The 16014-nt window shown below is 41.3% G+C and overlaps 1 protein-coding gene across 6 annotated transcripts in view; it reads right to left on the bottom strand.

Annotated features, from left to right (window-relative positions):
- Window positions 1-16014, bottom strand: part of arfgef1 (ADP-ribosylation factor guanine nucleotide-exchange factor 1 (brefeldin A-inhibited)) — a 54941-nt gene that overhangs the window by 19256 nt on the left and 19671 nt on the right. For 2 of the 6 annotated variants that reach the window (XM_039790375.1, XM_039790376.1), the window contains exons 2-12: window positions 15213-15243; window positions 10577-10733; window positions 10247-10393; window positions 8760-8939; window positions 8244-8297; window positions 5812-6169; window positions 5107-5226; window positions 3660-3907; window positions 2999-3132; window positions 825-893; window positions 439-673 (exon numbers count right to left, since the gene is read on the bottom strand). In XM_039790375.1, coding sequence (XP_039646309.1) covers window positions 439-673; window positions 825-893; window positions 2999-3132; window positions 3660-3907; window positions 5107-5226; window positions 5812-6169; window positions 8244-8297; window positions 8760-8939; window positions 10247-10393; window positions 10577-10733; window positions 15213-15243 — 1733 coding nt within the window. The remainder of the gene's footprint in view (window positions 1-438; window positions 674-824; window positions 894-2998; window positions 3133-3659; window positions 3908-5106; window positions 5227-5811; window positions 6170-8243; window positions 8298-8759; window positions 8940-10246; window positions 10394-10576; window positions 10734-15212; window positions 15244-16014) is intronic. The other 4 variants (XM_039790378.1, XM_039790379.1, XM_039790377.1 and 1 more) reach the window with 3 other exon arrangements.

Below are 16014 nucleotides of genomic sequence, written 5' to 3'. Positions count from 1 at the left end.
TGTAACAGCCAACTGGTTCATCAGGTTTTATCCTGTATATATGAATCAAAATTAAAAGAAAAAAAAAAAAACTGGAGAGCAAATTGCTGATGATTAAGAGCAGCAGGTAACAGTTGTCAGAAAGCAAGTGTGTGTGTGTTTTAGAAATGTGGATGGTGTTTATTGCAACATGTTAAAAGCGGTGGTTACTGTAAAGCAGCTGCAATAAGTGTTGAGTTAAAGTTTGAGTAGGATAGAAGTTGTTGAAAAACTACATCAGGTGTTAAGACTGAGAAACCCTGCAAAATGTAGTGTTTTATGATCATCGCATTAAGGTCTACTCAGGCTGTCAGCAGAGAAATTGTTATTTTCTTTACCCTTACAATTTCAGTGTGAGAAGCTGTCAACAAAACCTGAAATTTTCTTGAAAAGCACAAGACGCTGTAGTGACTATGTTACCTCGATTTGCATCTTGAGGTGCGTCTTGAAGTGGGAGAGCAGAGTGAGGAAAATGGAGAGTGAGAGTTCGAAGACCTCAGGCACGGAGGAGACACCATTCTTGGACAGGGCCACACACAGGTACTGCTTGATGGCATTGATGAACATCTCGTTGGTCTTGAAGATGGGCCCGGCGTTCTGCAGGATGGACAGGAGCAGCTGGAGGGACAAGACCTTCGAACGCAGCTCATGGGACCTGAGGTAGTGGGGGGGGATCAGAGGAGGAAGTTCAGGCACTCTTTCCATGGGACTATTTGTGTATAGTCAGGGGAAAATAAGGATAAGACACAGTACTGGTATTATCATGAGATCAGTCTGAATATTTCAATAAGAGGGAAAAGACTGACTGTGTGTATTTTTGTGCATAAAGTGCAGGTCCTTGTCTGTATCTTTTTTCCAGCCATCTGTTCAAGACTCTGAGAACACATTGTCCAATCGAATGAGCATTAACATTTCAGACGTACAATACATTCATTGCTGGAAAAACAAAGAAGTCTCGCTAAAACCAAGTACTTATAGGCAAATTATCTATCCTTTAAGAAAAGTTACACCTCAAAGAAACAGCAGCGTAATGCACACTGAGACCACATAATACTGTATTTCTCAATCTGAGAGTTAAAATCTTCAACAGCCATCAAAGAAATGCTAAGGCAACTAAATCAAAGCTCCTCTGTGTGTGGAGCATCAGCTTGTCTGAACTGTTTTTCTGCTGCAGCAGGACAGAAGAACTGGACTTAAAAAAAAAAAAAAAAAAAAAACATACTTTCAGCTACTTTATATGCTGAGATTGGCTGCTTCTCTGCAATGTCTTCCATCTCTGGCGAGCAGACAAAGTAGGATTTATGTGGCACAACAACATGTCTCTACTGCTTCTGCAAGTGCCCAAAAACATGGACTTTTTTTCCCTAAAAAGGCTACTTCTGTCAAAGCGTACACATGCATTCTTGTGGTCAATTGTCTACAGAGCAAGAAAAACAAAAGAGAAAAAATTATTATTAGTAATATACGTATTGTGTTTATGTGAAACTGTTAAAAGTAAAATATGTATATTATTATCATTTATACATTTAGTAATGGTAACTGGATGCAGAAATAAATCTAAACCCAAAGTGTCGCATAAAATAAATTACCCTTAATTCTACAGAACAGGAGAGATGACATCGTTTGTTGTGTGAGATCAATCAAACTACACTTCATGCCATTTCAATTTAATGACTTAACTAAACAGAGTACGGTAAGAATTACACAGAGAGAATAATGTCAGATTTGACAAATATCCGATGTGGCCCTGGTCAAGATGATTTATCCATATTTAATACATTTACGACTTCTACACTTGTTTGGGGGACAGCGTTGTGTTTAACATGTACCTATACCGTAAATCATCATAGATGTTCCATAACAGGCATATAATAATCCCTCTTGAGACCAGATGTGTACCCTCTGGTCCACCATGAAGATGCAAAGTACTTTCTGATAGTTAAGGTAATAGCAATGCAGCTTTTCCACCTGTGTGCTGTGCTGTATGTGTGTGTGAGTGTTTGTGACAGAGAGTGAAACATCAGAGCAGCCTTGTTAGAAGGGTAAAAGGTTTCTGTCTGGCAGTGACATGGTACATCAGTGCTGAGGTAATTGACGTGGCCTTCATCTCTCACTCACACACTCACACACTCACACACACACACACACACTCACACACACACCACCACACACACACACACACACACACACACACAAAACACACACACAAAAAAAAAAAAAAAACACAATATTCATTTTCCAACACTATTCAAGAATTGAATAGATTAGATATAAATAAAAAAAAAAAAATCACCACGCAAAAGTAAAAACTTGCGCGAATTGCGTGAATTGAGTTATACACAGAAACCAGATGCAGGAAATCATGTTTCACAAAAGCTACTGCTATCAGGATAAGCCAATTTGGCAAAACCAGAGCGTGGTCAGAAGTAACAACGAATGATGGTTAAACCAAATTAATGTTCCCCTTTCTGGTGCTTTGAAAAAGGGAAACATTTAAAAAGGTATTCATGAAACCAGGAAGCGATTTAGAAAATGCTGAGCGATGCCTCATTGTCTCCTTCATCACCATTTATCAAAACACTACCGTGATTACTTGAACCATCCTCATTTTAAACCATGACTCACGTCTATTCTTATACCAACACACTCACACAGAATCCTAACTGAGGCAATAGAGCCATTTAACAAACAGTGAGATTTTCGGAGTAAAACGCGACCTTCCACTTTTGGTGTGCTTAGGAGCAAAAGCTGGAAAATATCTAAATGACAAAGAACAATGTATGTTACTGAGGTTATCTCTTTGTCAAACTACACTGTGTCGGTTTCTACACCTTCTGATCATAATTATTCAATTGTGTTAAAGTATATATTTCTGACTTTTTGTGCACAATAATTCTTTCACTTGGCTGAACTTATACACAAAAATGATCAAGTAAATAATATAACCCATTGTTGTACACTACATGGAATTCATTCTTACTTGGGATCAGGTGGTCCATCTGACAGCGGTTTCATTGACAGCTTGCAGAGTGAGCGAAAGACAAGAAAGGCATCTTTCTGGAGGATGTGGGAGAACTTTGCACCTGGCGGCTGGCCCGGCGCTGCTCCTGACTCCTACAGAGAAACAAAAACAGTCAAATCAGTGCGCAGTTAGCAACATCTTCTTTTACTGAATCTCAGCCTACTACACATACAAAGTGTATGATTAAAAGCCTCCAGGTCTATTAGATTGGTTAAACCTTGATCACTGAGGAGTGCAATCAACAATGATTGGGGACTTCATATACAGCTGAAAAGAAGGGCGATTACATAAGACATTTCAGAAAATGTATTCAGCTTAATTAATGAAAATGGATTTAGTAGTCCTAACAGTGCAAGTCTTTTTCATTATTTTGTCTTTTTATTAAATCAAGTTGTTCATTATCCTTTGACTGTCAGCCAGTACAGCTATTCAGCAGGGCCAAAATGTTACATCATAAAAAAGAATTACATATTTTTGAAAATGGGGATGAACTCCAGCCAAGAATCATAACACATATTATATATGAAACGCACAAAAAAAATGATTTGCTGTGTACTTTGTTTGTCACTTATTTTGATTTAAACCAGCAAAAACGTAATAACTCTGGCCCGTCCTTTACCTGAGTGTCATTGGACGAGAGAGACAGTCTGTCATCAGGCAGCGAGGGGGTGAAGCTGGCTGAAATAGGCGTGCCGGGAATGCCGTTGGCATGGACGTGCTCGCTGTCGCTACCCAGGGTGCCCTCATCCTCGAGGGAGCTCTGGGTGCCCTCTGTCGGCGCTTCAGTCGGCTCCGACTCTGCCGGCTCGCCATCGCCACCAGACTCCTTGGTGTCAGAGCAGAGGTTTGTGGGGTCCAAGCAGTGCGCTGTGGTGATGACAGAGCAGGGAGGAGTTGGATTGACAGGGCTGAAACATTGATCTCTATTCTCAATATGAAGTTACTTAAAACACCCTGAAACAACATGACCGGCAAGGCAACATTAAACCGTCACATCTTAATCTGGAGTTGTACGATATACACTTGAAACAAAAAAAAGAAAATGCAAACGGCACATCAGTAAACAGCATGTTCAACAGCATTTTAGGTTAAAAAAAAAAAAAAAGGATACTGGAGTGCATTTCTTCTCAATGTTCCTCCCGACCATTAAAGCCAGTTTGTAAAATTGCTGCTCAAGGGTAAAATTTTTTTGAAAAAGGAAGCCAAAGCACCACTCTTTTGTGTCTACAAGTTAATGAAGCTTTTTTTTTGCAGCCAGGAAAAAAAAAAAAGGCTTCTTTTAATTTGTGAGTGCTTTGCCTTCTTTTTGTCAACATCAAAGGGAACTTCAGGGAACTTGACATGACCTAAAATTATAGTGTAGCTTCCCAGGAACTATTTAGAGAGCGGGGTTTAGAGACTTTTGCGTCTCCTTTCAGACACATTTTATACCCCAAAATTTGCTTGTTATCTATCAAACGGGGGCACCAGCCTGGAAGCACAGATGAGGTGCAGCTTGTATAATCAGTAAAGAGCACCTCTTTTCCTTTTTCCTTACATATTTAAGAAAGGAATGTGCAAATAATGAAAGATAAATTAAACGTGTGGCTGATTCCACAGCTGAACTGCATTTTCACTAAATTTACAAGGGTCAGTTTTACATAAAAAAATATTCTCAGATTCACAAAAAGCAGGTACAAAATGGCACAGGTATTTGGTGGGAATTCAAAAAAACTGTATTCTATAGCAAACTGAAATGGGAGCTCATTAGAGCTGCCCGGGACAAAGAGCAAAGGGGGTAGGCTGAAGTACTTGAACTTGCTGTTCATTGAGCTGCTAATGTACCATGACAAACACTCCCACTTGATAGTTACTCTAAGGTGGGTTGAACAAGTAATCCTTTTTGTCTGTGTGCTTTTATTTCCTTCAAAAATAGTTAAATGACTCCTACAACATTAACAATAGAAATGTGCTTATAAATTAAGATATTATTTTAGGACACTCAGATAATAATAAGCCACTGCCTTTGGATTTTATTATTTCATATATATATATTTTTACTCCATACATTACACAAAACATCTCACCTCCTGCAACAGTATTGACCACCTCCTGCAGAATACTCTGGACGATTTCCTGAGCTTTCTCCTCATAGTTTGGGGTCCCCTCGTCCTCCTGCTCACCTGCCTCTGGATGCTGCTGGGCTGCTACACACACACACACACACACACACACACACACACACACACACACACACACACACACACACACACACACACACACACACACACACACACACACACACACACACACACACACACACACACACACACACACACACACACACACACACACACACACACAAAACAATCAACACATCCTTTCTGCCTTTCATCCTTTCCTATTTACAGCTGTCCTATCCATTAAAAAAAGCTCCCCAAAAAGTTTAATTAAAAATTAAATTTGAATTAAAATTTAAAAAGTGATAATATGTGATCCTAAACAGTGGCTGTAGCTGTTTATCAAGTGTGTGTATGGAGCCCTAATTACTTTAAAGTCACAATTAAATGGCATTCGTCATTAATTTGCTTCTGATTCATTTCATTTTTAACTTGTTAAAACAAGATATTGGGGAAGAAGATGCTGTAAGATGTGGACGGTCAAGTCATTTCGGTCATTATAGTACTTTTGTCTTTGTCTGTTGGTAGACCAAAGGAAAATAATTAAGGAAAATCAGGATACAGAATATAAAAATACAGGACAATAAAATGAATCCTTGTGCGCAGCCTTACTCTGTGCTGCTGCGGTGGCTTGATCTGCCTCAGTCTGTTCATTTTCAGCCACACAGAAATCAGAACCATTTTCTGGATCTGGGCTCTCGTAGACGGGCCCCTGCTCTCCCTGCTCCTCCTGCTCCCCAGACACAGACCTGCTGCTGCCTTCTGGGGCGGGTGTTGAGGGGGTGGACGGGCTGGATGGGATGGTGATGCTGGGAGTTGGAGGGGTGACAGGCCCGTTGGCCTCCTGGGACAGACTCTTGGCCGGCGGGTGGATGTGAGCCTGGAGCTGGGGGGAGTCTGGCTCACTTTGCTGGGTAACCGGGGAGTGCTGCCGGTGCCGCTCTCGCTCCAGCTGCTTTGCTTCCTGCAGCTGCACGCACACGCACACACACAAAACAATAAAAACAAAAAACACACATACACAGACAGTACACACAAAGAAACAACAAAAGCATTCATCAAGCAGGCACATGCAACACACACATCGGCACACACAGAAAAGGAACAGGTTAATAATATGTAAACAAACTCATAACAGAAATTACAAGTTTGAACAACCTGTCTAGATTCCCTGAAGGCTCACTGAACCCAAAGCAGAGCCACAACACTTCCAGATGTCAAAGCAGATAGGCAAAGACAACAATTCTTAGATTATTGTAAAATATTTTTTAACATCTAGAGCGTCAGCATACATTAGATGTGTGTTCTTATGGAAATGTATATGAATACGCACTCACTGAGAAGTAGGACATGCTACTAAAACAGCGATGAGACAAACTTTGTGGAATCGATTCATGCTGGCTGGTGTGAACTGGGTCTTTTTTAGACGGCTGGTGGCAGAAGATATTTCTGATGGAAAATGGCTCATACAGCTATGTTCTGCCTGATGCGTCATGGCTGACATGTGTTACCACTGCTTCTGATATGGAGTACTGGAAAGTGTTGCTATGCTTTAGCTTGGTAGGCCATGAGCTAAAAGTGGGTCACAAGACATTTGTTGTGGCCATAAGAATATGTGATGTTAGTGAATATTGTGTTATCTTAGATTGCTTCATGGCAGAGGTAAAGTTTGCTTTTGAGAAAAGTTAAACTATCTCTACTGCTGATCTCAGAGGGAAAAATTATATGCACATGTTACACACTTCACTATTTCATGGCAAACACCGGTACAAGTTCCAAAAGAGAGCGCAAACAATCACAAGCAGTGGAGTTTCTCTCAGCCAAGCTAAATTAACAGCAGCCCATGGTGCATTTTCAATCCAAGTGCATTTGTAGATTTGTTGGGCATGAATGGTAAAAAGGAAAAGAAAACAAATTATAGACTTGAGTGACTCAAAGAGAAAAAGCACAGTAACTAAATAGAGGTATGGGTTACAGATGGAAATACATGACACATTTACAAAACAGTGGTGACAGATTGCGATCCTTCTATCTGCAGCCGAATAGCTTTTCAATAAATAACTGTAATTAACAGTATAAATCTGCCACAAGTCATAATTATACAATATGTTTTATGCTGTTTCCTCACAGAAAAAGTTTATTTTTGCTCCCACAAATTAAAGACTGTATTTCACATTACTTCATACACAAACTCCTTTTATTAAACCCATTATGTCTTGTTTTTGAAACCACACTTCCAGAAGCTGTTCGACTCCAATTAAATGAGCCTGCTGCTATTGTCACATTTAAATGTAAGCAACTTAATTCCATGACACAGCATTCTGAATGAAACAATTAGTATTGAATGTGACAAGGCCAGACGACGCACCTCGGTTGGAGGGGACAGGCGAGGCAGCGCAAACAAACTAAGCTCATTATTTAAATGCCACCTCAGTCGGATAGTGAAGGCTGAGTGTGAGTTAGTGTGCGTGTGTGTGATCATACCATGCTGAGCTGCAGTCAGGAGGATACATCTACACATTAACAGAGTGGATCTCCCTGTGCAGCAGCACAACGCTACACAAGCAGTGACAACACAACAATAGGCCTCTGCCTCAAAGTCTGCCTTGTCTCTCTATCTCTACCCCTGACTGCTTCTTTATAATTCTCCGTCTGTGTCTGACTCAATACCAGTCGCTCATTGTTCTAAAAGAACTGCAGTAGGCCTTTGGAGAAAGAAAACATAACAAAAAGCTGTCAGGAATGAGACGGGTGTAGCTGACCTGCGTTAAAACATTTACCCACGCTCCGGTGTGAATGTGAACTAAGATGTAAATTGGTGCAGGAAAACGAGATGATGTGTAGGCAAGTCAACAAAAAAGCCACAGCAAGCATATGGTGGAAAAAAGTACACAGCATACCTGCTCATGTGCAGTGTAGGAGCAAAGGAAGAGAACGGATGAGTAACATGAATGGATGAGGAGAAAAAAAGCGCAAACACAGACACACAGAGAAGAGTTTGAGAGTTCTGATCAGGCAAGTCACGGCAATCCTGCACGCTTTACCTGGCGGTCACGCTTTCTGGAGGCCAGAGACCAAGATAGCTTGTGATTTGTAAGCTATGTGTCCAAAAGGAAGGGGAAGGGAGGCAGGTGAGGAGGGGAAAAAGTGTCATTCAAAAAGAAAAAGATGACATTAGAGCAAGCTTTTGTTTTGAAGGCAACACCTAAAATGTCCCTCTGGACACAAAGCAAACAGTAGACTTTAATTAAATCAGGAAAAGGTGGTTTGAGTAAACCATCAAGCTGAAAGCTTTTCCACAGAATAATTATATTACAATCCGATCTGACCCCATGCCACAACGGTTTTGTATACTTCTAATTTGTTGCAGAATTATTAAATGCAACCTTGTACATTTTTGAGTCTTACAATTTGCTACATTGGCTTTTGTTAGTGTCAAATTCCATCAGATAACGACTCAAGGGAGGAGTTACCCTCTCTCTCTCTCTCTCACATGTGTGTCTTTCTACATAAACAGGATTATGTGTCATAAGTGAATGTTTCCAGACGGTGGGACATACTGCTTGATTCTCCATGCGCGCGAAGATGACGTTGAGCATCTGCGTGAGCGTGGCCTTGGCTGTGGTCTGGTTGATAAGGTTCTTGCTGGCCAGGTAGATGTTGTAACACGTGCGGACAGCCTGCAGCACAGTGCCCTCGTGGATTTCTATGTGCTGGGAGGTCACAGCTGTTAACAGAGCCTGGAGTAAAGGAGGGAAGATAGGAGGTGTCAAAGTGGCAGAGGCGTCAAAACTGATAGCTGTGGTAAAAAAAAAAATTAAAAAAAAATGTATCTTGTACAAGGAAATACTTTGTTCGACAGTGAGTGCAGGAAATCCTATAACTGGTTGACTTGGGCCAGCTGATGTCAATATGTCTCTAAGGCCTTTTTATACACATGTGCTTCACTCCATAAACGCTCTGGACATTTTATACATCAGTGTCACATTCAAAAACAGTCCCATATCTTTTGCAAAGTCCTGCTGGTATTTTACGTGCTCGGGACCTGGTTAACACTTTCATGGCACTGCAAGTGTGAATCACTTGCAGTGTCTGTTTCTCAGAGGACTTTTTTTTCCACCACAGTGCAGCACCACAAAAGACCACAAGAAAGTCATTCATACCAAGTGCTTACGGGACACAAATCCAGCAACACACATTTAGCTACAAAATAAAAGCAAAATAGGAACTTAAAAAAAAAAAAAAAAACTATGGTGGCTTGCACGTTTTTAAATTGTAAACCTTGCAGCAGTATTACAATTCCTATCTCACGGATGATGAAATTGATGAACACATTTCATGGGTTTATGGGGGATTTGAAGCTTCCAGCCAACAATGCCTATGATCTGCAATCAAGCTATGATGATGAACAGCCATTCAACACTAAATAAGATCTAAAATCTATTATTCAGGCAGCTTTTGCAAACTGTGAGTGCTTCTTCTACCTTGGTGGCAACATTTTCCAACTCACTGCCATTTTCCAGCAGTGACGACAAAACAAACCAACCCATCCATCTAGCGGAATCAAAAGGATATTTTTGTGTATGCATTTTCTCAGGCCAGGTCATAGTAGGGGACACTTTAGTCAATGACCTTTGTACAGGTCATTAATACTACAAATATAATTACACTTTTTATTTGGTGTGTGTGTGTGTGTAGGATAGGCAAAATGTCTGCAGTGTACTACAATCTCCACTCCACATTTTAATTGCCTAGTTAAGGCTTGTCTCCCAGTAAATGATCACATTTGTAACATAATTACACACCAACTAAATTAGTCTTTCAAATGACATACTGATTCATAAGCTGAAACAATGTTAGTCTTAAAATGCAGCCACTAATAGTGTTGTTAATGAATTTAATTTAATATCAATAAAACTGACTTCATATCAAAGTGACACAAAGATACAGCAATCTGCTTTTGAGAAATATTTTATTGTGAAAGTTCTAAAGTCGGTTAAGTATCTGTGTAACTGTGGTGTTTCAGAGGAGGTGGACAGCAGCACACCTTAATAATCTGTAGTTGCACGCCCTCATCAGTCTGCGGCCCTTGGAAACAGGCGCAGATGGTCTCGATGATCCGGTCGATGAGCTTCTTGCCCGGAGCCGTGCTGTCCGGGGCGCTGCCCGTCAGGTGGCCGTACGCTATCAGCTTCTACAAGGCACAAACATATGCTAACATTGGGAATACGTGTCATGACACAATGACCCTATTAACAATACTTCTGCTTAAATGTTTATTTTTGTTGTTGTCGCTTAACACGACTTGGTCGAGGTAGGCATAAGATCTCAGGGCAAACATTTGGGGCTCTTCAGTCCAACGTGTCCTGCCACTGACCTGTAAACAGTCGAGCGAGGTGATGACGATGCGAGGACATTTGGACTGACATGCCAGCTCAAACGGCAAGAAGTACTTGTCGGCTTCAATGAAGTTGGTCTTTGATTTGATTGGCGGTAAAGTGCTGGAACCCGATTTTCCGTCTCCACTGGGCGGACTAGGAACGAACAATACAGATAAAAAAAAAAAGAGATGGAGACTGTAAGATCAAGAGTCTCTAGAAAAGAAGCAGGGTTAAAAAATCTGCCTGACACACTCCCCTTGACATCCAGGCACTACTAACTAAAAGTGAGTGCAAAGAATGGCATGCTTCACTGTAGACAACAACCTCCAACATCCTGTACCTCTGGGAAAATGCAGAGTAACAAAATCTTTATTACACTGAGTTTAATGTAGTGCCTGACTGCTTCAAATTTTTCACTTGAGGGGAAGGGGGGGTACTAATCCCAGAGGTTTGTTATTCAGGCTTTGCCATGTGTTCATGCTGACAAAGCATCTCCTGACCTTAAATCACACGATACATTGATTTCTTTCTGAATTTTTAAATACCAGAGACACAGAAATAAAATATGGACCATTGCTTTTCAGCAGCTATGTGTCTATAGCATCCCCAAGCACAACCACCACACCCAGACTCCACTAGCTGGAATAAGAGAAGAACAGAGAAAGGGAGGGAGGGAGGCAGAGGGCCAAAGAAGGAGGGAGGGAGACAGATAAAGAAGGAGGGGTTGCATTGTTTATGTCTTGGCAATGAAAAAGGATGACTTCAGCTTTTTTTAGAGGGACAACCTCACAGAGTATAGCAGGGCACAATCACGGAGAGAAACAGAAGAAGAGAGGAAGGATGGAGTGGAGAGGAAGTGCCTTGTGAAGGACAGGGAGAAAATATTATAAAGAGAGCTATTTGGAAACAAAAGAGGAAACAGACATTGAGTAGCATGAATTTAAAGGAATTAGAGCGGGATCAAGAGATCACAGAGCGAAACAGAAGAATAGAGGAAGAGTGGAGAGCTTAGTTAAAGAAGGGAACAAAAAAAATTATCACAAGAAATATCAGAAAACAAAAGAGTAAACAGGCATTGAGTACCAAAAATTATGGAGAGGGCAAGTCACAGCACAAATATATGCATAGAATTATAAAAAATAAATTAATCTCTTAGACAGCCTTCTGAACAACAAGAATAAAGTGGAGCTGTAATTTAGCAAAGAGCATCCACTCCACTGGCTCATCAGCATGGTCTGACCCAGTCTCCATCTCTCTCGGCCGTGGTGCTGTGTGTCTGCAGGGAGCTCTTCTCCACTGGCTTATCCCTGGTTTCCCTGCTTAATGTCAGCTGGCCTGCTCTCTCCCTTATAATCTGCCTAACGTCACACTTAGTCTGCTTGTAAAATATAATATGGCCATTAACTGGGTTTTAGTCAGACGGCAAGGTCTATATCTACGACTCCCTGGTGCCATTGTGGGGTGCTGCATTTGAAGCTTAGTGGCTTTTATTTTGTCAGGGAAGGGACGACAGATCAATATAATATCAATATCTTGATTAGAGCTGCAAAAAATAAATCGATTAGTTGTCAATATTAAATTAACTAATACATTAATTCACTGTTTTGAGAATCGATTAATCGGTTTGAGTAATCAAAGATTTCGGATTCCAGCTTTTTAAATTTAAATATTCTCTAGTTTCTTCACTCCTTTGTGACAGTAAACTGAATATCTTTGAGTTGTGGACAAAACAAGACATTTGAGGACGTCATCTTGTGCTTTGGGAAACACCGTTCGACATTTTTCACCATTTTCGGACATTTTATAGACCAAACAACTAATCAATTTCTCAAGACAATAATCGACAGATTAATCGACAAGGAAAATAATTGTCAGTTGCAGCCCTAATCTTGATCTTAATCTTAATCTTTCCAGCATTGTCCACGTCAAGGCAAACTGCTCTTCTGTCGGCTAATCGGTATTTTTTTATCGGTTGCTTAGCTGTTCAGAAAAGCGGATCAGCTGTTCGTTTCCTGGGCTACTCCCCATAAGGGCAAGCCATTGTCCCGCCAGAGGCTGTCCCACTGGATTGTGGAGGCCATATCATCGGCCTATGAGTGTAAAGGTTTGCAGGCCCCCCAGGGCCTGAGAGCTCATTCCACAAGGGGCATGGCCACTTCATGGGCCCTTTTCAGGGTTGTGTCAGTGAAGGGAATTTGTGCGGCGGCAAGCTGGGCTATGCCTCACACGTTTGTGAGGTTTTACAGGCGGGACGTTTCCGGACCGTCCTTGGCACAGGCTGTGCTGGAGGCTACGGTGCCGGGGCCAGTGTGACTCCTGGTTCAATAGGATTTTGGCTCCGGTAGATTCATGCAATCCGAGAGTGGTCTATAGTTCCCATAGTGAAACAAAGTTAGAAAAACAACTTCAGGTTACTTAACGTAACCCCGGTTCTTTGATAACAAAGTGAGGTGTTTCACCAACACGTCCCTCCTTGCAGAGACCTGGAAAGAAACCTATCTGGAATGATTCGTAAGGAGCTGGTCGACTGTGACTATATGAGGGGGCGTGGCCCTAGCACAGTTCGACCTGTCTGTCACGGACAAACGTGGGGTCATTGGAGCTTTCCATAGTTGGTCACGCCAAGGAGATTCCTCATTGTGAAACACCTCACTCGGTTATCAAAGAACCAGGGTTAAGTTAAGTAACCTAAAGTTTTCATTTCCAGATCTTTAAGGTGGATTTACAATAACTAATTCATTTTATGAAGTGTTTTTATCTCAATAACATTAACAGTAAATCCTCCCATTTGTTTGGTCATTACATTCACTTTACGTTTATTTTTATTTTTTTAACATAGAACAAACAGACACACAGATACAATCAAACAAGAACCAAAACCCTCTCCCACCCTCTGCGGTCTCGGGGAAAACAAAGCAAACCAATATACAAGTCGATGAATTGGCTTTGTTAATCCTTGCTTTAGAGAGCTCCAGCATAATTATGTCTAGGAGGTACGCCAACCACTGTTTTATACAAAGCGAGTGGGGGGGGGGGGGCATCATTTTCTTGGTTGCGGTTGAGCCGGCTAGCCAAATTTTCTTCGGTCTCCCAAGCAGAAGTAATTTAGAGTCGTCATTAAGTAACAAAACAAATCGGGTCAGTAGGAATTCGACATCCTATCACATCAGATATTATTGATGTTGTCTTATTCCAAAACTCATGCACCTGTTCACACTCCCAGACCATGTGCAGGAAAGTTCTAGTTTGTTCAGGTTGACAGAACGTGTAATAGGGAGTAGGAATGACTTTAGAGACGCATCTCTTCTGAGGAGTCCAATATGTCCTATGGTATATGTTGAAGTGGATCTGCTGGTGATTTGGGTTCTTGGAACAATGGGAAATGTTGTCCCAAACTGTCTCCCAATTAATTACGTTCCCTCAGGGCTCAGCTCTCGCTCCCATTTCTTTACTATTGGGAGTTCTCCTACGGATACTTGCATCAATTTAGCATAAATCTTGGACTTTACAGTTTATTTTGAAAGCATTTCCTAAAGCAACAATAGTTAATCCCACATCATTATATGTCTAGTAGTATTAAAATATCACAGTATTTAAATTGCTAATATTGCTCAGTGCTAATTCCCATCTGGTCCTTTTATCTACTATATAAATGTTTTTTGAATTGAATCTACAAATAATCTATGATATCAAGATGTATGTTTCTAGAGGGATATAAAATGACATACTGTGATAGAAATGTCCCATCCCTATTGTTGAGATTTAAAGATCTCCTTGATAAATCTGGCATTGTATGCAAATTTGCTACAGAATTAATGAACACAAGGAAACAATTTAAATAGGACTACAGGCTCACACAAAAATTACATTCGTATTCCTGGGTGGCATTGCGAGACTATTGCATCTATATAACATGACAAATAGGTGAGTGTTGTGCCTGAGATGAATCCAATAGCAGCAGCGTTTGTGTGAGTTGGGTGTGGCTGCACACTGCTCCTACATCTATGTATCCATCTTTGATCTAGCAGTCCTAACCTTAAGGGTAAAATTTGGATGAAGTTGGTCACTGGTGATGATAATTTGGAGGGAATGGAAAAGCAGGAGAGAAATAATAGGGAGTGAATATGGAGGGACTGTGTGTAAGAGAGGGGAAACTGAGGAAAATAAAACGGCAGGAGGAAGAAATGATGGGGAAGAGGAGAGGTGGCACTCATGCTACGTTTCATTCCAAGCCCACGTTACTTGGCAGCAAATACACGAGCACAGCAAATGTGCACGCATACACACATAGACTCTCAAAAATAAGTTCAGCATTAGGTAGGGGTTTGTGAATAAAGCCATTAATGAGAAAAGCAAGGGGCTGGAACAGACCAGGCAGAGAGATACAAACAAAAACACACTAGGGGCTGCGCATGCACGCACGCATGCACGCACATGCACACACACAGTCACAGAGTCACGCACACACGCACAGTTCTAATCCCTTTTACTAGTCTGAACACAGGAGAAAGCAACAGAGAAGCTTGGAGTTGAGCCATGCATTTTACAGTGAATGAACTTGCAGAAAGAGGGACAAAATCAATCAAATAACCTTCAATGCCTTATTGTGGTATGTAATAATCAATTGCTTACCTTAATTTTTCTGATTCCTCTTTGATTTCCTCTGAAATAGAAAAAAAGAAAGAGAAGAGGTGTTAAATTAGTCAAGTATGAGCCTTGGGGAATGTCAATTCTGCAGTATTTTACTCTGCTAATGACACTGTGGGGAGTAGAGCACATATCAGGCATGGCAGCACAGAGGAATGGACTTATTTATGAAGGACAGTTTTTAGAAAATCTGCACAATATGCACAACTTAAAGGGAAACTTCACCGATTAGCATTAAGCTTTGTATCAGTAGAAACCTGGTAGTATTTTTGAATGACCATGCTTCCCTCCCTCATGTCCCCCTGAGATGGGAGATCTCTGTATTGTGGGTCTGGAAAAAAAGCCTCAGATGACGCAAAATGATTATTTTTCGGTCATCTGAGTTTTTTTTTGCCCAGAGGCAAAAGACTACAGCCTGTATAAGGAGCCACTTCCGCATAGCCCAAAGGGGGTTGGACTGTCGGCTTTTTCCGGAGATTGCCGAGGAAAAAACGAGTGTCAGCCATCTTGAATCCTCGCTTAGCTTCTCAGCAGGAGCAGAAACTGTTCATCCCGACGGAAATTTTAGAACGACGATTATGTGCATTCAAACTACCACACACGTGTACCACCGGGATACATTGGAACACATCGGAGAGTATGCATGACACTTTATTACAGACGCAATACTCCACACACTACGCGAGCTTTGCCTGCACGGAGACCAGCGGTGGTGCTCGATTCCTGTGGCCGGCAAAGAGACCTCATCAGCGGGGAGCGTTGATCGAGTGTGCCGGTGGAAAGCTAA

This window comes from Perca fluviatilis, chromosome 22 (assembly GCF_010015445.1).
Source record: "Perca fluviatilis chromosome 22, GENO_Pfluv_1.0, whole genome shotgun sequence".
NCBI classification, from domain to species: domain Eukaryota; kingdom Metazoa; phylum Chordata; class Actinopteri; order Perciformes; family Percidae; genus Perca; species Perca fluviatilis.
Note: the sequence above shows the minus strand (reverse complement) of the source record. Positions and strands in the feature narration are given on the sequence as shown.